Source organism: Pan paniscus, chromosome 11, assembly GCF_029289425.2.
Source record: "Pan paniscus chromosome 11, NHGRI_mPanPan1-v2.0_pri, whole genome shotgun sequence".
Classification (NCBI taxonomy): Eukaryota; Metazoa; Chordata; class Mammalia; order Primates; family Hominidae; genus Pan; species Pan paniscus.
Genome location: NC_073260.2, coordinates 42,996,831 through 43,021,015, shown reverse-complemented (window position 1 = coordinate 43,021,015; position 24,185 = coordinate 42,996,831). Strand labels below are relative to the sequence as shown.

The following is a 24,185-nucleotide window of genomic DNA, read 5'->3' as shown; positions in this document are numbered from 1 at the left end:
TCTTTAAAAAAATTTAATGCTGTGTCTTCTCTTAAATCTGCACCTAGCCTGCTGAATATTCACAGTTCCCTTCAATATTCAGTTCATCGTGATAGATCTTTGCTTGTCTCATGATAAGCAGGCCATTAAGTGGCATATGCTCACTGCAATGCTAATGGATGCACTCTTTCAATACATGATCAAGATCTTCATTTTCAGCTTTGCAGTGTTTTTCTATTTTTCATTAACTTCTATCCATCACTTTTAGCACAGAAGTTCAACAGTTTATCCATCTGTTTCTTCAGGTCACATATGGTGGTCATTCCAACACCATACTGTTCTGTAAGGCATTTCACACTTCCACCGCCATCCAATTTTTCCAACAGCATGACTTTCTGTGCTATAGATAAACATAAGTGCTTCTTTTTTTTCTTATTACTGTTACCCATAGGGGTATCTTTTTGGCATTTCCAACAATATCTTTAAACACAGAGCAGAGAATAAGCAAAAAAAAAAAACAAAAAAAAAACCACAGTGAGTAATGCACATAGGTCTTGGCCCTATATGGGGCATTGTGGGGAACCTGCCATTGGTGCATCCAGCTGCATATGTGCAATTTTATTACCCTTTACAGGCACGCTTGTTGGGGGGTAATCTGGGCATGCACAGAAAAGATATACCACAGCTGAAAGGGGCCGGGAGGGTCTTTTTTTCTGTTGGGGATGCTGAATAAACCATGTTGTGCAACTGCATTTTGACTGCAACCTATCACATGAGGTCAGGTGTGGAATGTTCCATTTCTGGCATCATGTGAGCACTCAAAAAGTTTCAGATTTTGGAGCATTTTCAAGTTTGGATTTTCAGGTTAGGGATGCTCAACCTGTAATTGAGTTCTGTCATCTAATCATAGTAGTGAACACCTCCAATACAATGTTGAAAAGTAGTGGATAGTGAACATCCTTGCCTTATTTCCAATGCTAGAATTCCCTATAGTGTATCCCCATTAAATAAGAAACTAATTTTAGGAATAAGGCATATACATTCAATTATGTTAAGAACGTATTTTTTAATTCCTATCTTCCTGAGTGCTTTATGACGAATGTATGTGGATTTTTTTCCAAAGGCTTTCTCTGCTTTTAAGGAGGTAATAATATTATCTTTTTTCTTTTTTCGAGACGGAGTCTCGCTCTGTCGCCCAGGCTGGAGTGCAGTGGCTCAATCTCGGCTCACTGCCAGCTCTGCCTCCCGGGTTCATGCCATTCTCCTGCCTCAGCCTCCCGAGTAGCTGGGACTACAGGCGCCCACCACCAGGCCTGGCTAATTTTTTGTATTTTTAGTAGAGACGGGGTTTCACCGTGTTAGCAGGATGGTCTTGATCGTGATCCGCCTGTCTTGGCCTCCAAAAGTGCTGGGATTACAGTCGTGAGGCACCGCGCCCGACTGTTTTTTGTTTTTTTTGTTTTTTCAGAGGAGTCTTGCTCTGTCTCCCAGGCTGGACTGCAGTGGCGCAATCTCGGCTTACTGCAAGCTCCGCCTCCTGGGTTCACACCATTCTCCCGCCTCAGCCTCCCGGGTAGCTGGGACTACAGGCGCCCACCACCACACCTGGCTAAATTTTTGTATTTTTAGTACAAACGGGGTTTTTGTAGTTTTAGTAGAGACAGGGTTTCACTGTGTTAGCCAGGATGGTCTCGATCTCCTGACCTCGTGATCTGCCCGCCTCGGCCTCCCAAAGTGCTGGGATTACAGGTGTGAGCCACCATGCCCGGCCAGCCAGGCTGGTCTTGAACTCCTGACCTCAGGTGATCCGCCTGCCTCAGCCTCCCAAAGTTCTAGGATTACAGGCTTGAGCCACGGCGCCTGGCCTATATAATTTTTAAAAAGCAATATGGACAAAGGAATAAGACCCAGAGGGGATACACACACATACACACACAAAAGGGTAGTCTCTAATTGGTAGGTGTCTAGTACATAGGGTCTATGGTTCAATCTGTCCCTTTTGGTATAAATTAGCATGCCAAGATACAATTTGAGTCAGCCAATTCTCAAGAATTACATTTTTATCTGAGGTACATTTTAGAATCTAATGTAGTGTCTAATGAGACACATGTGCAAATTTTTTTTTTTTTTGAGATGGAGTCTTGCTCTGTCACCCAAGCTGAAGTGCAAGGCATGAGCTCAGCTCACTGCAACCTTTGCCTCCTGGATTCAAGCCATTCTCCTGCCTCAGCCTCCTGAGTAGCTGGGATTACAGGTGTGCGCCACCACGTCCAGATAATATTTTGTATTTTTAGTAGAGACGAGGCTTCACCATGTTAGCCAGGCTGGTCTCGAACTCCTGACCTCAAGAGATCTGTCTACCTTGGCCTCCAAAAGTGCTGGGATTACAGGCATGAGCCACTGTGCCGGGCCAAGATGTGCACATATTTTGTGTGCATACTGTTCACCATCCCCCGCAACTACATGGAAATCTTGTCTGGGAGTTTAGATAAAGATGGCTCCAGAGCTCTTGCCGAATTCCCTGGCTATATCAGATGCTCAAAAGTTGATGACTTACTATTATTTTGATATAATCATAACCCTTCATGATGCTTTGCAGGTGTTCAAAGCTCTTCTATGTATTTTCTTATTCGACCCTCACAACATCTCTTATTGGGCTGACTTAGCAGAGTATCTGCATTTTATAGCTAAAGAGAAAAATATCAAAGAGATTAAGTGGCTTTGCTAAGGCCATATGGCTCACATGGGGTAGGGCTAGGACTGGCACAAATCCACTCTTCTTTGCTTTATGCCGTAGTGCTCATCAGAGCCTGAATTTCTTTTAAGATATGTTTTAATAATATGTCCCATCACAGTGTTTCATAAATGATAACATCAATAGCAGAGATATCATGTAGGCAAAAACAATTTAGGAATTGCATTTTTAAGTGCTCACTCAGCCTTAAGAGGGTAATTATTATATAATGAATTTAGAAAACCCAACCACTTTTAAAGACTTACTATAATGGCAGAAATGATCTTGGATGCTAAGCAAAAGAATCAAGTACACTGTATTGCTCAGCATTTCTATTTAGTTGGAAGCAAGAGTTTTCAGATATTTCACCCCCTATTTATTCGACAAATATTTATTAAGTGTCAGTTGCGTGTCAGCTCTGTTCTCCGCACTGGAAATACAGCAGTGAGCAAAACAGTCCCTGCTCTCAGGAAGCTCAAACTCTTGTGGAAGGGACCAGGAAACAAACAAATGCATATACACAGTGGACAATGCAATGGAGGAAGAAAAGGTGGAAAATGGGGCAGAGAGGCTGGTCAGAAGCTGGGTGTGGTGGGGTGTGCCTATGGTCCCAGCTACTAGGGAGGCTGAGGCAGGAAGATTCCTTGAGCCCTGGAGTTGGGGGCTGCAGACTGTGCCACTCCACTCCAGGCTGGGCAACAGAGCAAGAACCCATCTTTTTTTTTTTTTTTTTTTTTTTGAGATGGAGTCTTGCTCTGTTGCCCAGGCTGGAGCACAGTGGTGCAATCTTGGCTCACTGCAACCTCCGTCTCCCAGGTTTAAGCAGTTCTCTGCCTCAGCCTCCCAAGTAGCTCGGATTACAGGCGAGTGCCACCACACCAGGCTAATTTTTGTATTTTTAGTAGAGACGGAGTTTCAACCATCTTTACCAGGCTGGTCTTGAACTCCTGACCTCATGATCCATCCGCCTCGACCTCCCAAAATGCTAGGATTACAGGCGCGAGCCACTGCGCCCAACCGAACCCATCTCTTAAAAAAAGAAAGAAAGGAAGAAAGAAAGAAAAGAAAAGCTGGTCAGGGAAGTTCTCTTTGATTAGGAGACATCTGAGCAGGGACTTAAAAGAATTTAGGGAGTGAGCCATCTTAGGGAAACTTGGCTCTGAGCAGAGCAAACAGCAGGTAGAAACATCCTTTAACAGTAGAAAGGCCCTGGGGCAGGAGAAAAAAATTCTCTCATTCTCTCTCTCTCTCTTTCTCTCTTTTTTTTAAAGAGGCAGGGTTTTGCTCTGTCGCCCTGGCTGGAGAGGAGTGGCATGATCACAGCTCACTGTAACCTTGAACTAGGCTCAGGCAATCCTCACACCTCAGCCTCCCGAGTAGCTAGAACTACAGGCATGCCCCACCACACCTGGCTAATTTTTACTTTTTTGTAGAGATAAGGTCTCACTGTGTTGCCCAGGCTGGTCTCGAACTCCTGGCCTCAAGCAATCCATGTACCTCAGCCTCCCAACGTACTGGAATTACGGGTGTGAGTTTCATTCTTAAAAGTGTAGAAAACAGCTGGGCATGGTGGCGGGCACCTGTAGTCCCATCTTGGGAGGCTGAGACAGGAGAATCACCTGAACCCGGGAGGCGGAGGTCGCAGTGAGCGGAGATCGTGTCATTGCACTGCAGCTTGGACATCAACAGCGAAACTCCGCCTCAAAACAAAAGTGTAGAAGACAAATTCTCTCATTCCCAAGTGATCTAGAGGAGGGCCAATAACTCTCAACTTTTCCCCCAATATTAAAGGTAATGAGAAGAATGTCTTGTATTTACGTGATTACTTTTATTTAAAATAATATTTCTAATAAATAGTAAAAGCTACTATGCCTCTGTTACCTAAAGAATGTCAAATATTTTTAAGAATAAAATATTGATCATTTTATTTATTCATTCTACATATCATTATGTCTTCACCATGCAGACAACTTTGTCTTTCTTCTTTAATAAATTGAAGTTTTACCTAAAGGGCTTACTTAAGCTACACACATCATGAAGTGCTTGAAAAATTTAGTTGGCCAGGGAAGAACAACCAGAAGAGATGGCTTTCTAGCTGGACATTTGTTGAACTGAACTGCCTTCTGTGTCACAGAAAGCACACTTCTCGCTCAGGATGTTCATCTCCCGTCCTCTTGGATTTTTGCCTATGCTGTGGAAATACCCAGGATATTGGGTATCTTTGTGTTACTGACTTCCCAGCTTAATGATCTGTAAGGCCAAAACTTAAGTGACTTAAAACAACCACCATTTCATTTTCTTATAATTCCGTGGGTTGACTGAGCTCAACTAGGCAGTTCTGCTGGTCTTGTTTTGTATGTCTCTGGCAGTTGCAGTCAGATGGCAAATGGGGCTAAAGTGATCTGGAAATTTGCCAGTAATAAAGGAATGGCTGAGTCTTTCTCCTTCCCCATATAGTTTTAGGGCTTCTCCTCTCCAAGTGGCCTTTCCATGTGGCTGCTTGGGCTTCCTTACAGAATGGCAGCTGGGTCCAAGGAGAATCCCAAGAAAAAGAAAGCAGAAGCTGCCATTTCTTTTAAATGCTAGGTCCGGAATTGGCACAGCATCATTTCCACTACATTCTATTAGGTAACATGAGTCACAGCCAGTCCAGATTCAATGAGGGAGGTGACTGCACAAACACACAAGAACTGCGAGGTGTACCTCATTGTGAGCCATCTCTGCAGAACAGTCCTAACACCTTCTCATTTGCATTATCTTTATGTATATTTACTTTTGTTGGATAATCAAACAGAAAGCCCACAGGACATGCTGGTACAAAGTATGAGGCAGAGTAAAAGGAAGGACTAACACTTTCTGGTGGGGGAACAAACAACCTTGAAGTAAAGGTGGCTTCCAAGCTTCCTCTGGAATGGTGAATAGTCTCCCTGAGGAGCTCAGGGAGGGTAAGTCAAGCAGAGGAAACAGCATATGTGAGGTCACTGAGGCATGAAGGAGCCAGGGATGTTTGTAGAACATAGTCCTGTAAGGATCATATGAGAGGGTGGAGAAGGTGGTGGAAAAAACTGGAGAGGAAAGCTGGCATATGATTAAGAAAGTATAGCTAGGCATGGTGATACATGCCCGTGGTCCCAGCTACTTGAGAAGCTGAGATTGCTTCAGCCTAGGAGTTTAAGACCAGTCTGGGCAACATAGCAAGACTCTGTATGAAAAAATAAAATAAAATAGAGAGAGAGAAGAGAGAGAAAGAGAGAGAATGAATGAATGAAAACAAGGAAAAAAACGAAAGAGAAAAAAATAAAGAAAAGGTTCTATCTGAAAATGAGTTAGCCAAGCTCGAGGTGAAGGGCACAGTCCTTCAGACTGCCAAGTCTGCCTAAGACTGCAGACAACAGCCACAATGAGTCAGAGCAGATAGGTGCCACAAGAGTGTCCTCAAGTCAGACACCAGCCTCAAGTTTGGGGGCTCCCTGGGCCACCCTCATTCAGACCAGCTAGCTGCAAATTAGGGTTCCCATGGCCACCCTCAGGTCTGATAATTCACTAGAATGACTCACAGAACTCTGGAAAGTGTTATATTTGTGGTTATAGCTTTGTTATAGTGGAAGGCTACAACTCAGAACCAGCCAAAGGAAGAGACACCTCAAGCGAAAACCACAGTGGATCCCCATGTGCAGCGCTCCTGTCTTCAGGAATGGTTACCGGCCTGGTGTCCACGTGTGGCAATGCACTGGAGGACCGCCAGCCCAGGAAGCTCAGCTGAGCCTCTGATGTCCTCGTTCTTACTGGGACTTGATCACACACTGTTTGCATGGCTGACCTTTTTAGTCTCTGCCCCTCCGGAGGTCGCAACTGATAGGGCATGTCCCAAAGCCCCCACCAGAAATCACATGATTACGGTTGTCTGATCGCAAAAGCACTCCAGGCAAATAAATAAATATAAGGCAGGATATTCCAGGGACCCCCAAGTCACCTCTCAGTAGCCACACGCACAAAGGCCAGGCCTCTCTTCAGAGGAAGTGAATTCTGCACCGCACAGCACCCTGCTGTATTGTGAATACAGGTTAGGAGTGCAGGCTTTGGAGTGTGTCTGGGTTTGCCTGCCCTGTGTGGTCGCCAGTCGCTGTGAGGCCTGGTTCTGCTCTCCTTCAGCACACTTGTGGGACTGTGCTTCCGTGCACCCTTTGAAGACAGGGGTGGTCTCGTGACCTGCCTCAGCTGAGCAGCAGAGCTTCAGGAGTCAATGCCAGATTCACCACAGGCCCTTTCCTCTACCTCAGGGAGCGGAGAGGGTGTTGAGATGAAGGTTCCATCAGCCTGGACCCCTGAGTAACCGGGGGGAACATGTGTCCACCCCAACCCTTGCCAGACTTGCTGCCTGCGTGAGAAATAAACCTTTGTTGTGTGAAACTGCTGAGATGTCAGATGTTCTTTGCCACAGAATATCTTTTTTTTTTTTTCAGACGAAGTCTGAATCTGTCACCAGGCTGCAGTGCAGTGGCGCGATCTTGGCTCACTGCAACCTCCATCTCCTAGGTTCAAGCCGTTCTCCTGCCTCAGCCTCCCGAGTAGCTGGGATTACAGGTGTGTGCCACCACGCCCAGCTAATTTTTGTATTTTTAGTAGAGCCTGATGTTTAGTGTAGCCTGATGTTACATCATGGGTGACCTTGGGCAAGTTCTTCAACTCCCCAATCTGAAAAGGCTACCTACTGTACTAGCCAACTCTATGACATTCTGGAAGGATATGTCCAGAGGTAAAACTATGGAGACAGTAAAAAGATCAGTGGTTGCCAGGGGTTGATGGGGGAGGGTGAGATGAAGAGGCAGAGCCCAGAGGTTACTTAGGGCAGCAGCCCTGCTCTGTGTGATACTATAATGGTAGATACATGTCATTATACATTTGTCCAAACACATAGAATGTGCATCCCCACAACTGAGCCCTAGTGCCAACTACACACTCTGGGTGATAACAATGCATGGATGTGGGCTCAGTGATTGTAACACATGTGCCATTATGGCGGGGAATGTTGGCAGTGGAGAGGCTGTGAGTGGAAGCAGGGGGCTTATGGAGCTCTGTACTTTCTGGTCAATTTTGCTGTGCATATGAAACCACTCTAAAAGTAGTCTATTACAGTTTTTTAAAATGCAAAACAAATAATATGCTAAACTGTTAATAATGATGGGGGAGGGGTATATTACAAGGATATTTGGTCATATATTTTGATAATATTTGAATTTCTTTTTACCTGTGTGTGTGTCTATGTAAATTTGTAATCAGAAAAAAAAAATGTGTAAGAAAACAAAAGGGTGGTCAGCTCCTGGGGATCAATAATCAAAAACAAGGGCGGTTGGTCCACATCTTGTACTTCTGCGCATGCAAGGCCTAACTCTCAGCTGATGCTCCACAAAGGTTGGCAACATCCTCACTGCTTGCTAATCTCTCAGCTGGGTCATAGCTCCAAAAGATGTTGGGAAGGAAGGGCTCATCCCCTCAGAAGTAACCTCTGTCCCCTCTCTAGTAAGACCTGGCTAGGATTGAGAACTCCAAAGGACAGAGGGGCAAAGACTTAGGAGGGGGCTCTGTATGTGTGAAGAGGTGTTCAGATGTCTGTGGGAAGGGACCCTGAAGGAAGGACCACCAGGACCAGAACAGACAGGGAGGGGCTTTCATAGGCAACTTCAGCGACCATAGCACATGGTGAGGCCTTTTAAGCCAATGTAGAAGATAGCAAGTCTACTGGGTCTTTGCCCCGTAGACTATTTATATATGGTGGGGTTTTTTGTTTGTTTGTTTGTTTTTTCGAGACAGAGTCTCACTCTGTCGCCCAGGCTGGAGTGCAGTGGTGCAATTTCAGCTCACTGCAAACTCCGCTTCCTGGGTTCAAGCAATTCTTGTGCCTCAGCCTCCAGAGTAGCTGGGATTACAGGCGCACGCCACCATGCCCGGCTAATTTTTTGTATTTTTAGTAGAGATGGGGTTTCACCATGTTGGCCAAGATGGTCTTGAACTCCTGACCTCAGGCAATCCATCCACCTCGGCCTCCCAAAGTGCTGGGATTATAGGCTTGAGCCACCGTGCCCAGCCTATATATGTTTTACAACATGGCAGTGGCTTTGGCTTAGACTTAGAAAATCTGAGGTCAAATTCCAGCTTTATTAATTGCTACTGCTGTGACCTCAGACAAATCATTTAGGTATCTGACCATACGTTTCCTTGTGTATAAAATGATGATCATGATGCCAGTTTTCCAGGATCTTTGTAAAGATTTCCTGGCATAATGTGGGTGCTCACTTGATTAATGGATTGAGATATTTCTTTAAGAAGTGAACACCAATAGGCTGAACTGAGGAATCTGTAGGTAGGAACTGGGATGGGGGTGAGCAGGAAAAAGAAGCCTTTCATGCAGAAAATGGGGCCTTCTACACTTTTGTGTGTGTGTGTGTGTGTGTGAAATGGAGTTGTTGCCCAGGTTGGAGGGCAATGGCATGATCTCGGCTCACTGCAACCTCCACCTCCTGAGTTCAAGCAACTCTCCTGCCTCAGCCTCCTGAGTAGCTGGCATTACAGGTGCCTGGACCACGCCTGGGTAATATTTGTATTTTTAGTAGAGACGGGGTTTCACCATGTTGCCCAGGCTCGTCTTGAACTCCTGATCTCAGCCTCGGCCTCCCAAAGTGCTGAGACTATAGGCATGAGCCACCGTGCCTGGCCAACAGCTTTTAATTCTGTTTACAAACATCTATAAATGTTATGTGTAATATGATAATACAATTTTAAAAATATTCCCAAGGGGAATAAATTAATCTCCTAAGAGTAAAAATGCAGCTCCTCAGGTATTAAATAAACCTGAAGGAGTTGAAAGAGCTCTGATGGTCCTAGGTGTGGCTGGGTAGGGGTGTGTTACACTGGGAGAGGCTCGACTGGTTAAGAGCTTGGACTTAGATGACCATTCTGAGATGGGAAGTGAATCCTTGAGCCTATAATGATTTCTTTTTATTTTGTTTTGAGACAAAGTCTCACTCTGTCCCCGGGCTGGAGTGCAGTGGTGCAATCATGACTCACTGCAGCCTCAATCTCCTGGGCTCAAGTGATCCTCCCACCTCAGCCTCCTGAGTAGCTGGGACTATAGGTATGTCCCACAATGCCCTGCTAATTTTTTTTTTTTTTTTGAGACAGTTTCACTCTTGTTGCCCAGGCTGCAGTGCAATGGCACAATCGGCTCACTGCAACCTCCGCCTCCTGGGTTCAAGCGATTCTCCTGCCTCAGCCTCCCAAGTAGCTGGGATTACAGGCATGCACCACCACATCCAGCTAATTTTGTATTTTTAGTAGAGACGAGATTTCTCCATGTTGATCAGGCTGGTCTCGAACTCCCGACCTCAGGTGATCTGCCCGCCTCAGCCGCCCAAAGTGTTGGGATTACAGGCATGAGCCACCGTGGCCAGCCTCCCTGCTAATTTTTTAATTTTAAATTTTATCTGTAGACACAAAGTCTCCCAATGTTGCCCAGGCAGGTCTCAAACTCCTAGGCTCAAGTGATCCTCTTGCCTTAGCTTCCCAAAGTGTTGGGATTACAGGCATGAGCCACTGTGCCTGGCCTAAAGACTTCTTAAACCAACATTTTTTCCTAGCATCTACAGTGATTGTTAAGAAAGCAACTGTGGCCAACTCTTAACAAAGCCCTTGGATATCTCTAAGTAATCCAGGCCGCTGCTGATTTCCACATTTTCCCCGGCCAAATTTATCCCAGGACCTACTTTGATTGATTAATCCAAGAATGGGATGCAAATCTCTTCATGTCCCTCTCCTCAATTTAAAATTTTTGTGTAATAATCATTCAAGTGTGAGAATATATATGTCTACAGTCACTCAACATTGTTGAGAATGGTGAAAAATGGGAAACACTAAAATGTCCACTACTAGGGAACTGGTTAAGTACATTATAGTATGCAAGTTATTAAGGTATTGCCTGGCAGCACCAAACTCACCCTTTATTGCCTGCACTGTGAAAAAATGCATCTGGCTGGACCTTTTAAATTGTTTTCCTTTGCCAGAAGTTTGATGTTAAGCCCTGTCAGTAGAGGGAGCTAGAGGGACACTGGAGGAGAAAGAATACTTCTTTTCTTAGATCTGGGGTAGCTTGCTTGCCAGGCTCCTGCAGAGCACACTTTTTTCCTCACCACTTGGCCCCAAGTGGTTTTTTTCTCTACGGACTGCTAGTCTTCTACTTTTTCCAGCTTTCAATTTAAGCAGTAGTGGCAGGATAGCCAGGAGCCCCAGAACACATGGGGCCTGTGCTCCAGCCAAGGGACCTCCGTCCCTATGCGGTAGTCAGGCTATCTTTTTCAATGATGTGCCTAGGTCCCAGGCTGAACACATTAAATGTACCAGCTGCTGGATAAGGCTAAACTGCCTCAGCCAAAAAGGACGATTGGGTATCTATCCAGATTATACTGACAGATCTAATTTCTGACTGTGTATCTTTACTTTAGCTCCATGCTTCTAAAATTTTACTGTATACAGGAATCTCCTACAGATGTTGTAAAGTGTAAATTCTAATTCAGTAGCTCTGGGATAGGCCTGAAATTCTGCATTTCTAAAAAGTTCTCAGATGTGGAAGCTGCTGGTCCACAGACCATCCTTAAAGAAGTGAGGTGTTAGCTTATGAACACACTTCTGAAGTGTAGTCTAAATAGGAGAACAGCCCTATTTCAACATCTTAGCCCAATGTTAGCACAGACACAGTATAACTTTCACTCTGCAAAATGATATTTTGTAGGAGGTCTGTGTATACCAGTTGCCCCCACTAGGGCCTCAGTAAGCATATCCTCATATCATTTCTTTTTTTTTTTTTTTTTTTTGGCTCTGTCGCCCAGGCTGGAGTGCAGTGGCGCCATCTCAGCTCACTGCAAGCTCTGCCTCCTGGGTTCATGCCATTCTCCTGCCTCAGCTTCTCGAGTAGCTGGGACTACAGGCGCCCGCCACCACATCCGGCTAATTTTTTGTATTTTTAGTAGAGACGGGGTTTCACCGTGTTAGCCAGGATGGTCTTGATCTCCTGACCTCATGATCCACCCGCCTCGGCCTCCCAAAGTGCTGGGATAATAGGTGTGAGCCACTGTGCCCAGCCCATCATTTCTTTTTCTTTCTTTTCTTTTCTTTTCTTTTTTTTTTTTTTAATTAAGACAGGGTCTCACTCTGTCACCCAGGCTGGAGTGCAGTGGTGTGAACATGGTTCACTGCTGCCTCTACCTCCTGGGTCCAGGTGATCCTCTCATCTCTCAGTCTCCCAAGTAGCTGGGACCACAGGAGCATGCCACCATGCCTGGCTAATTTTTAAATTTTTTGTAGGGACAGGGTCCCACTGTGTTGCTCAGCCTTGTCTTGAAATCATTTCTATTAGTGATCTAGCTGTGGGTTTACACACAATTCCCCTTTACAGCAATTTTTTTTTTTTTAATGGAGTTTCACTCTTGTCACCCAGGCTGGAGTGCAATGACGAAATCTTGGCTCACTGCAACCTCTGCCTCCCGGGTTCAAGCAATTCTCCTGTCTCAGCATCTCAAGTAGCTGGGATTACAGGAGTGCACCACCACGCCTAGCTAATTTTTGTATTTTTAGTAGAGACGGGGTTTCACCATGTTGGCCAGGCTGGTCTTGAACTTCTGACCTCAAATGACCCACCCCCCCTCAGCCTCCCAAAGTGCTGAGATTACAGGTGTGAGCCACGGAGACTGGTTCCCTTTAGAGTGATTCTAAGAACTAGTGCTTTATATACACAGTGATGTCTGCTTCCTGCTTGCATAGGTCTTTAAGGAGAGAGACTATGTCCTACTAACACCCCATGTTTTAGCTCAATGCTTAGCAGTAGAGCATGACAGTTAGACGTGTTCATGAGCCTGACTCTTCCACTTGCTGAGGCATCCATCTCAGCATACCATGGGACTGAAAAAGCATCTACCTCATCAGGTTCAGAATTAAATGAACAGGCCAGGCGTGGTGGCTCATGCCTGTAATCCCAGCACTTTGGGAGGCTGAGGCAGTCAGATCACCTGAGGTCGGGAGTTCGAGACCAGCCTGACCAACATGGAGAAACCCCGTCTCTACTAAAAATACAAAATTAGCCTGGCGTGGTGGCACATGCCTGTAATCCCAGCTATTAGGGAGGCTGAGGCAGGAGAATCGCTTGAACCTGGGAGGCGGAGGTTGCGATGAGCCGAGATCGCGCCATTGCACTCCAGCCTGGGCAACAAAAGCGAAACTCCATCTAAAAAAAAAAGAATTAAATGAACAGATACAAAATGCTTAGAAATGATTAGAAATTATTACTCGTACCCAGTAAGCACTATATAAGATTCAGCTTACAATTATCCACAAATGTGTAAAATAATAAATCTTTCAGAAAAAGAAACAGTATCACATCTGTTTTTCTTATAATATGCATTTATCAGCTTCTCATCTATTAATTAATTTGCTGCATTTTTTTTTTTTTGAGACAGGGTCTCACTGTGTTGCCCAGGCTAGAGTATAGTGGCATGATAATGGCTCACTGCAGTCGCAACCTCCCTGGCTCAAGTGATCCTCCGACCTCAACCTCCCGAATAGCTGGGACTGCAGGTGTACACCACCACAGCTGGCTAATTTTTAAATTTTTTTGTAGAGATGGGGTCTCATGGTGTTACCCAGGGTGGTCTTAAACTCCTGGGCTCATGTGATCCTCATGCCTTGGCCTCCGAGAGTGCTGAGATTAAAGTAAAAATGTGGCCACCACACTCAGCCACATTTTTACTTTATTTTTAACACATGTAAAATTACTTGTCATAAGTACATGTATATAAACAAGAAATTCATTCACCAAACAACAAATATTTCCTGAATAAAAGGCACTGAAGATGAAACCAGAGAGAAGGGAAGGAAGGGATTCAGAAATGAATTAGACACTATTTCTAACCTTAGGGAGGAGAAATAAGGACAAAGAACTATAATGCAGGCCAATAATCCAGTGTGACAAGAGGCACAGCAATACCACATTCATGCTCATCATCACATGCAAGGAATTCTGTTTGCTACCTGCCCAGCATCTATTCCTACCTGCTGGTTTAGAAACCTTATTTTCCTCAGGGAACCACCCCATCAACTCTCAGTTCCAGTGGTTCAGGGGGTGATGACTTCAATCAGACTCCAGCTTGGGCTGGTAATCAAGCCTGGATGATGAGAGAATTAAATGATCTTCAGTACAGCAACTGGGTTCAATGGTGTATGTGTGACCCAAGACATAGGCCCGTGATTCAATTCTGGGACTTCTGTGCATGCACTAAAGTCAAGTCGGCCAGGCATGGTGGCTCACACCTGTAATCTCAGCACTTTGGGAGGCTGAGGCAGGTGGATCACCTGAGGTCAGGAGTTCGAGACCAGCCTGACCAACATGGTGAAACCCTGTCTCTACTAAAAATACAAAAATTAGCTGGGTGTGGTGGTGCACACCTGTAATCCCAGCTACTGGGGAGGGTGAGACAGGAGAATCACTTGAACCTGGGAGGTGGAGGTTAAAGTGAGCCAAGATTGCACCACTGCACTCCAGCTGTGGCAATAGAGTGAGACTCCATCTCAATAAATGAATAAATAAAGTCAAGTTGGCCGGGCATGGTGGATCATGGCTGTAATCCCAACTCTTTGGGAAGCTGAGGCAGGCAAATTGCCTGAGCTCAGGAGTTCCAGGCTGGTCTGGAATTTCTGGAGCGAATCACTGTTCCTGGTGGATTTTTTTTTTTTAATTGAGCCAACAAAGTCCTTGGTTTTACTTATTCCAGATGGGTTTTCTGTTGCTCACAACTTGAAGGATCTAGAATAAATGAGGAAATAAAAAGTTCTAAATCCCCAATTATTTATTTGGCCTTGATTAAAGTTACAACTAGAGATCAAACTTTTAATAGTAGGAATGGGAGAGAATAAAAATTTCTATTGGCACAATTGCTTTGAGTATACAAAGCACTAAGCTATCCAGTAACCTTTTGTCATAAGAAGGCAAGTTGGAAAGACCCTCAATGACACCAAGAATACAAATATTATTAGCAGGTTGGGGAAATTATTTCATGATTTAAACATTGTGTATCTGATCATCATGAATGGATTTCCGCTTGCTAGAAGTTCTTCTGGTGCATCCTGATTGTTAACTAATGGTTTATGGTTCTACAACTCCTGACTTTGAGCCTATGTACTTGCTACTTGCTTTATTCATTTGTTGTGGGAAACTGAATTTGAACTCACTTATCACCCTTGGAATAGTGAAACCAGGAACTATTATGTAACTTCATTGATCCTGTCATAATTGACTCAACTGGCATAAAAGATCAGATCCTCTTAGAGTTAGGAAAAATACTTTTGTTTTTGCATATATTATGCAAGTAGAAACAATTATAAAATAGTGAGATTTATTTTTACCTTTTTCAATTGACTTCTTTGGTCTTGTCTTCCATTCAACTATATGAAGAATGCAAGACAGGTTATAATCATCCTAACTTTAGGGACAAGAAAAAGGTAAGGAGAGAGAGAGCAGGAATTCAGCCGCAAAACAGAGCAGATTGAATGCAGTGCTTTGGTAATTAACAAGAACTCACATCCTCGCCAGCCTGACCTGGCCTCTCCTCCTTGGCTCTCACCCAGGTGTTGCTCCCTGCATGTAATTGAAAGTAATGAAGCTACATGTGTCTAAACTCTCAATTAATGGTTCTGTGAATTCCAAGTCAATCTGGAAGATGTTAGTGTATTTTATTATTCCTAATGGGACTCCTCTATTAAGTAATTCAAGGTAATTTACATCTTGTATACAGTTAAGTTTCACTGCATTTCCATTGGTGGTAATAAATAACCACTGGAATATATATAATAACCATGGAAGGGCTGGTAGTATTATTCAGCATCCACACTTCACTGCATTTTTGATGTGCTTTGTTTTTCCATGCTATAAGATGTGTGTTATTGTTTGGTATTATGATTACTAAAAGCTGTTTTCATATATCAGATTATGAAAAAGATCAGTCTATTAAACTGACCACATTAAACACAATGTGTGAATAACTTATGCTAATGTGGTAGAGTTGTATTTTAGGAATGCATTTAAGGATGCAATCTCCCAGCAGAAAAAACAATCAGTAAAAAATATGAGGGTGCTTACCCTTACTCTCAGTAAATTGTGCAGTAGTCAATAGCCCTGTAAGAAACTCATGGCCATGGCCGGGCACGGTGGCTCACACCTGTAATCCCAGCACTCTGGGAGGCTGAGGTGGACAGATCACTTGAGTTTGAGAGCAGCCTGACCAACGTGGTGAAACCCTGTCTCTGCCAAACACACAAACACACACACACACACACACACACAAAGAAAAAAAAGAAAAAAAAGAAACTTGTGGCCATCTAATACCAGGTAAGGATTACTCATCTCTATTTCAGTTCTAAAGATGTTCTGAATCCTGAAGCAACGAGAGTTGGTTCTCTTACAACCATTTGGGGCATTTGTGACTTGGAAATGAGGCGGCAGTGCTCACAGGGCATGCTTTAAGAACTTACAGTGGCTAGTTACGCTGTAAGGAAGATAAGAAGAAAACAGGGGAGCAGGCTAACTCCAGATGCCCAGTGGGAAGACGACAGGCCCTTCTCTCACATGATCATGATTCCTTGGTGTTGTGGTTTGGTGATGAGCAGTTTAAAGATACCAAAGATAACTTTAGCTTGAAGCAGTGCTTCTCAAAGTGTGGTCTCTGATGCATGTAGTGATTCTGGTTCATTGAGATAAATTTACTATTTTTACTCTGGTTCATTAAGATAAATTTACTATTTTTACAAAAAATGTACTATTTTTACTAAATTTTACACAAAATTTACTATTTTTACAATTTTAAAGTGTACAACTCAGTGACATTTACTAAATTTACAATTTTGTGCAACCATCTCCACTATCTCGTTCCAGAACATTTCATCACCCCACAGGAAACTCCTATGCCCATTAAGCAGTTACTTTCCAACACTCCCAACCCCCACACCTGGTGACCACCAATCTGCTTTCTGTCTCTATAGATTCTGGACATTTCATATAAATGGAATCATACAACGTGTGGCCCTTTTTGTCCGTCTTTCACTTAGCACAATGTTTTCAAGTTTCATCCCTGTTGTAACAAGTATCAATACTTCCTTTTTGACCAAATAATATTTTTTGTACCACATTTTATTTATCCATTCATCGGGTGACATGTATATTATTTGTTTCTGTCTTTTGGCTATTGTGAATAGTGCTGCTATGAATACTCATGTACAAGTTTTGGTTTGAACACTTGCTTTTAATTCTTTTGGGTAGAAAGCATAGGCATTAATCTTTGCTCACTCAAAAGGAGATGACCAAATATCTTAAATTCTTCAATCATTCAACAAATATTTACTGAAAACCTACTCTATAGCTGCTTAGAACGCCAAGCACTGGGAATACATACTGCAGTGAATAAGACAGGCATCATCCCTGTCCTCCTTGGGAATAACACAAAATTCAATAAGTGAGTAACACACAGACTTTACAGCATTTAGGATTAGGAATTCCTTTGCTATTAAAGGAAAGTAAAAGCTGGTCACAGAGCACCTGGCAAGATGCTCTAACTGGACGCTTTCGGATGAAACAAGCAAACACAACTAAGCGCAATCACATCTGTCACCTTACATCATAAGCCTCAAGTAGGGAGGTTCCCAAGTGGGTCCAGTCGGCAACTCAACCTCATCAAGGATCTAGCCTTTCTCTATCCTGCTCTGCCATCCTCATGGCCACGCTAAGGAACAGCCACCCGAGGCATCATGTCTTCTCATGGAACAAGGACCAGGGAACAGAAGTGGGGGAGATCCCTTCTCAATCCCTTGTTAGGTGCAAGAAAAGCTTTCCCAGAATACTTCTCAGATCTGTTCTGCCCGATTTGCCCCACAGCCTATTCCTAAGCCAATTACTGGCAAGGAATTGGAATCAGGTGCAATGAATAATGTATGATTAATCACGTTTGAGGCTGGAAGGGGCCCACTTCCCCTGGGGAATATGATGCCTGAACAAAATACAGGCTCTGGAAAAATGTAAGAGGTAAAGAACGGCTGTAGGATAGGCAGCCAAGCGTGTCTCCACCGCTGCCTATGCAAAGATTTCCTGGAGGAAGTCCAGTCCAGCGTTCTCTAAGCTCCAGGCCTCAACTGAATATCTCAAAAGAAAACAAATATCCAAACCTCAACGTGTCCCAGACTGAATTCATGATTCTCGTTAAAGTAGTGTCTTCCAGTGGTAACTAATACTATCATTCAGATGCTGGAGCCAGGAAAATAAGAGTCACCATATCTTCTTCTGCCTCATCACCACCTCTAGCACATCACCAAGTCTTTGAATCCATCTACTCTCTTCACCTCCACCGCCACCATCCTAATCCCAGTCACTATCAACTCTTCCCTGGAGCTTTGCAACAATCATGTTTGGCTTCCCAGCATCCATTTGTATTTCCCTCCAAACTATTAGTTCACAGTGCAGGTAGGGTGGCCTTTTCAAACCCAAATCTGCTCATGCTCAAAACTTGCTTCCCACTGCTCTTAGAATAGAGACCACTTTGAGCTTGAATAGGCTGTGCACATCCCACCTCAAGACTGCTGCACTTGCTGTTCCTCCTCCAACCCCTTGTCACCCCTCTCCCTCGGCTTAACTGTCACTTCCCAATTAGGTCAGATCCCTTTGCTGCAGCCCGTAGAGAGCTCTGCGCCTGTCCTTCAGGGCACTTTTTCTCCATCTACAGACTCAGATCTGTGACAACACGGAGCTAGTATTTCCTACAACATAATGCCTGGCACACGGTAAGTGCGCAATATGTAGCTGTTGCACGGCTAAGTGTATACATAAGCTTCAAAGCAGAGTGGCCCATAGCAAATACGGTCGCAGTCCCGGGAGAAAGCACACACAGCCGAGACCCCACCGCCTCGTCCGCGCCGCCTGGACCAGCCAGTAGCTCCGCCCCTGGGCCCCGCCCCTCCCTGCTGAGCGAACGGGGCGGGGCCCAGAGGTCGCGTGACGTGACAGCAGCCGGTCGGTGATTGGGTCTCCAGGAGCGCCGTCTCGGAAAGGGGGCGTACCCGCGCGCGCTGATTGGCTGTCTGGCGCGGCGGGGCGGACGGCGGCGGCGCCGCGGGGGCGGACGCCGGTAGGGGCCGGACGCCGGTAGGGGCCGGACAGGGTAGGGCCCGGAGGGCGGTGGCGGCGGAGCGGGCGGCATGGGTCCTGGCCGCCGGCTTCGCTGAGACGCGCTCGCGTGGGCTGCGCTCCCGGGCCCGCAGTGGTCGCGGCGGCATGAAGGGCGCTCTGGGGAGTCCCGTGGCTGCCGCCGGCGCCGCGATGCAGGAGAGTTTCGGCTGCGTGGTGGCCAACCGCTTCCATCAGCTGCTGGACGACGAGTCGGACCCGTTCGACATCCTGCGCGAGGCCGAGCGCCGGCGCCAGCAGCAGCTGCAGCGCAAGAGGCGCGACGAGGCGGCGGCGGCGGCCGGGGCCGGTCCCCGCGGCGGCAGGAGCCCAGCCGGGGCCTCGGGCCACAGAGCCGGCGCGGGCGGCCGGAGGGAGTCGCAGAAGGAGCGCAAGAGCCTCCCGGCGCCCGTCGCTCAGCGGCCCGATAGCCCCGGGGGCGGCCTGCAGGCGCCGGGTACGCGGGGACAGCGGGGGTAGCGGACCACGGCTCGGCCCGCTGTGAGACTGGGGTCCCGGGGGCCGGTTTCAGGAGGAGGGGCCCGGGAACAGCAGGGAGAGTTGAGGGTCCTGGTGGCCGCCGAAGGTAGGAGGAGAGGGGCAGGGGTCACACCCCTTCCAGCTCTCGCCAGCCTCGTGCGGGGCTCCGGGGGAAACGCTGGCTTGGGGTGGGGTAGGGCCCTCAAACCCTGGCACTGAGGCTCTACGGCAAGTTGAACGAAGTTGAGGGAGGTTGTCTGGGTGGCGTGTGGGGGCGAACGGCTGAGGTCGCTACCCCGGGGCTCCCACATCCAGACCTGGCGGGGACCTTCATCCTCCAGCCCAGCCTCTGCAAGATTGAGGTCGGAGCCACCCGAGAGCGCGGTGGGGAGGAGGAGGGCGCCCGGTCCCGGGGCTGGGGGCCTCTGTGATGCCGGAGTCCTGGGCGACCGCGGGGCGGCCTGTGACGTCGGGACCCGGGCGGGGGTCCCCGGCGCGGTCCGGCCTGGCGCCTTCGCCCCTTCCCCGTCCGGTAGCTTCCAGCAGGCAGCCGGCATCGTATTTCAGTACTTCGTGTGGTGTTGATGGGATGTGCAACTTATAAATAGCTCAAGGCTGCTTTAAGAAAAGCGTTTTTAACCTTTCCAGCAAGAATATTCGGAGTTCCCCACTCCCTATTTAGCAAGAAAAACCGGTGCGCAGCGTGGTGTCCTGCTGCCTGTGGACGGGGAGGGTGCTTCAGAGTTCATTCTCTCACCTGAACTGCGTCAGTGGCAGAGCCAGCAACACTCCACCTGTGTTTCCTGTTTTCTTGAAATGAGGCAGCGGTCCCAAGGTTTGCAGAGTGTTACGATTAAGATGTGTAGGTTGACCATTCCTGCCGACGTTTGCCAGTGTGTTCAACTTGGCTTTATTGGTTTGTTCCTTGCTTGATAAAAATTGTGCATCGCAGCCCTGAGGAAACGTCTCAGGTTTAAGTATTAGGGCTTTGATGTGCAGCTGGGTAATGTTTACCTTTATTTGTGAAAAGTTAAATCCAGAGTCATCACTTGAGAATCAAGTCACTACAATAAAGATGTTGAAAATGATTTTTAAAAAAATGTTATTTACTATCTCACGACACTTTGGTAGGCCAGTAAATTTCTGAGCCTATCTAAACAGTGAGACTGGAGATACGTTGTGCATTTTATATCCTGTTTTTTATCTTTTTCTCTTAAACTTATTTACATCAATATAATAAAGGAATTGAGGAAGGCTAAGCTTTTCTTCACCCTTTATTTTTTAACAAATGAAAATGCCGGGTGTGGTGGCTGACGCCTGTAATCCCAGCACTTTGGGAGTCCAAGGCGGGCGGATCACGAGGTTAGGAGATCGAGACCATACTGGCTAACACGGTGAAATCCCATCTCTACTACAAATACAAAAAATTAGTCGGGCATGGTGGCGGGCACCTGTAGTCCCAGCTACTCGGGAGGCTGAGGCAGGAGAATGGCGTGAACCCAGGAGGCGGAGCTTGCAGTGAGCCGAGATCGAGCCACTGTACTCCAGTCTGGGAGAAAGAGCGAGAGTCCGTCACAAAAAAAAAAAAAAAAAAATTCTGTGCTTCAGAAAAACGTGAGACGAGTTAGTGCTGTTAATACATTGATTTTTAGCCTTTTTAAAATTGTCATGCATTTTTGTGTTAAGAATTTTAAGCAATTCCAAAATGTATGAGGTTAAGTGAAAATCCTCTTATTTTTCCTACTAACACTTTGCATTTATATACATAAATGCACAGAGCTATTTCTTTTCTTTCTAAACTTAAATGATATAAACTGGGTTGCAACCTGTTTCCTGCACTTGATGTTGTCATGTAGTACACTCATAACTTTTTTTTTCTGTCAGTTGTTAGGTCTAAGTGATCTGGCTTTTGAAATCAACTAAAGGTATTTAGTTGATTTTGTAGTTAGAACGGAAATTTTATCATTCAAGTTCTTTTTCAAGTATGTGTTATTTCAGGAGCAAACAGCTCATTAATTTCCATTTATGTAGTTACTGTACTAAATTTATCTATAATGGGTGTCAAAGAGCTATTCTCTCAAGGTTTTGTAACCCTAGTTGATAAGAAGCACTGTACTTCTAACATTCAAAATTTTTAATCTAGTTAGAATGTTGTAAGTGAATGCTTAGCGTAGACAAAAATAAAACATGTTTGACATATCATAGAAATGTTAATCCTGAAAGAATGTGGAAGTCACAAGCTTTTCCTATGGAAAAGGGTTTGTGTTTTTTTTTTTTTTTTTTGAGACAGAGTCTTTTTTTTTGAGACAGGCTGGAGTGCAGTGGCATGATCTCGGTTCACTGCAACCTCTACCTCCTGGGTTCAAGCGATTCTCCTGCCTCAGCCTCCTTAGTAGCTGGCATTACAGGCATCTGCCACCATGCCCGGCTAATTTTTTTTTTTTTTTTTTTTTTGAGACGGAGTGCAGTGGCGGGATCTTGACTCACTGCAACCTCTGCCTCCCCGGTTCAAGCGATTCTCCTGCCTCAGCCTCCTGAGTAGCTGGGACTACAGGCATGCGCCACCATGCCCAGCTAATTTTTGTATATTTTTTAGTAGAGGCATGGGTTCACTATGTTCATGTTGGCCAGGATGGTCTCGATCTCTTGACCTCATGATCTGCCTGCCTTGGCCTCCCAAAGTGCTGGGATTACAGGTGTGAGCTACTGTGCCCGGCCTAATTTTTTATATTTTTAATAGAGATGGGGTTTCACCATGTTGTCCAGGCTGGTCTTGAACTCCTGACCTCAGGTGATCCGCCCGCCTCAGCCTCCCAAAGTGCTGGGATTACAGGCGTGAGCCATGATGCCTGGCCAAAAATGTAGGTTTTTAATGTCTGACTATCTGTCTAGCAATATGTATATAAACCCTTGGGTGAGCCTTGCTCAATAAGTTCATTCTTAAAGTCATGAGAGGCCGTTTCAGTTTTGCTTTTCCTAGCCTTTCAGAATTATGTTCTTTGAAACAAAGGTCAATTTTATTTTGTGGAAAATCTTACTGTAAATTTTATTGTATTCTGTTTCTTTACCTGGGCTTGGTTTAGATGATGATGAATGCATGTGCCAGCCTTTTCTTGGCGAGGTTAGTGAAATGCAGTGCTTGCATTCTCCTCTTGGAGCTGCTGATCCAGCACAGAAAAACAAGCCCAATTCATGGCAGTGTTGATCTCTTAGTACTAAATTGTGGGGAAAAAATTGGATGCTGATTATCTTTGTTTTGGGAGAGTTGGGAAGGAGAACGAGATGTTTTCCCAAAACTGATAATTATTCTAATTATCTTTGTTTTGGGGGGTTTGGGAGGGAAAATGAAATGTTTGCTTGATATTGATAATTATTCTAATAAGTAGCCAATTGTATTTAACAGTTTTCAGTTTTATACTGTTGGAAAAGGCTTTAATATGGTGTACAGTAAATGTCCTATTTTAAGTTTGATGAATTCCAAATTTGATGCAATTAAAAAATAACTTGGAGGAAGCAGAAAGGTGGGATAAGCACCTATAAGTAATTCTGTAGTTGAGTGGAGATAATAAAAGATGTTTTTAAAACTATGGGTTGGAAATAGGAAATCTGAAACTATGTTAAAATAACTCTTTTTACGCTGGGGTAACAGTATGGAAAAGTATTGTTACTGTTGACAAATTTTCTGATGACTGTTATGTCATGATCTGTTATAATTTTCAACTTGTTAGGTAATTAACTTTCTTAGTGGCTTTTTCTACCTTACATTTTGAATGCCTTTTCCAGTTCTGAATTATTATTATTATTATTATTTTTTGAGACGGAGTCTCGCTCTGTTGCCCAGGCTGAAGTGCAGTGGCACGATCTTGGCTCACTGCAAGCTCCACCTCCCGAGTTCAGCCATTCTCCTGCCTCAGCCTCCCCAGTAGCTGGGACTACAGACACCCGCCACCACGCCCGGCTAATTTTTTGTATTTTTAGTAGAGACAGGGTTCACCGCGTCAGCCAGGATGGTCTCAATCTCCTGACCTTGTGATCTGCCCGCCTTGGACTCCCAAAGTGCTGGGATTACAGGCGTGAGCCACCACGCCTGGCCCCAGTTCTGAACTCTTAATAAAGCACGTGCCCCCAGATCTGATGTTGCACACTCCTAGGCAACTGGGCACAAGTGTCAGTCACAGTGGGGGCTGCGTGGTGGCTCACGCCTGTGATCCCAGCACTGGGAGGCTAGGCGGGAGGATCACTCGAGCTCTGGGCTTCAAGACCAGCCTGGGCAACAAAATGAGACCTGTCTCTACAAAAAAAAATTTTTTTTTAATTAGCTGGGTGTGATGGTGCAGTCTGTAGTCCTGGCTATTTGAGAGGCTGAGGTGGGAGGATCAGTTGAGCCCCAGAAGTCAAGGCTGCAGTAAACTATGATCACACCACTGCAGTCCAGCCTGGGTGACAGAGACCCTGTCAAAAAAAAAGAAAACTGTCATTATCTTGATATGTCTGCAATCAAAGCATAATACTCTGCCGGGTGCAGTGGCTTATGTGTGTAATCCCAGCACTTTGGCAGGTCGAGGCAGGTGGGTCACCTGAGGTCAGGAGTTCAAGACCAGCCTGGCCAACATGGTGAAACCCTGTCTGTAGTAAAAATACAGAAAATTACCTGAGCGTGATGGCACAGGCCTATGTAATCCCAGCTACCTGGGAGGCTGAGACTTGAGAATCGCTTGAACCTGGGTAACAGAGGTTGCAGTGAGC

The 24,185-nt window shown here is 45.5% G+C and overlaps 1 protein-coding gene across 2 annotated transcripts in view; it reads left to right on the top strand.

Annotated features, from left to right (window-relative positions):
* Positions 1–18,915: 18,915 nt before the first annotated feature.
* The window catches only part of HABP4 (hyaluronan binding protein 4), a 41,404-nt gene continuing 36,134 nt past the window's right edge, over positions 18,916–24,185 (top strand). The window contains exon 1 of one of the 2 annotated variants that reach the window (XM_063594303.1): positions 18,916–19,416. In XM_063594303.1, the coding sequence (XP_063450373.1) occupies positions 19,068–19,416 (349 nt within the window). In that variant the 5' untranslated portion in view covers positions 18,916–19,067. The remainder of the gene's footprint in view (positions 19,417–24,185) is intronic. The other variant, XM_034967816.2, reaches the window with a different exon arrangement.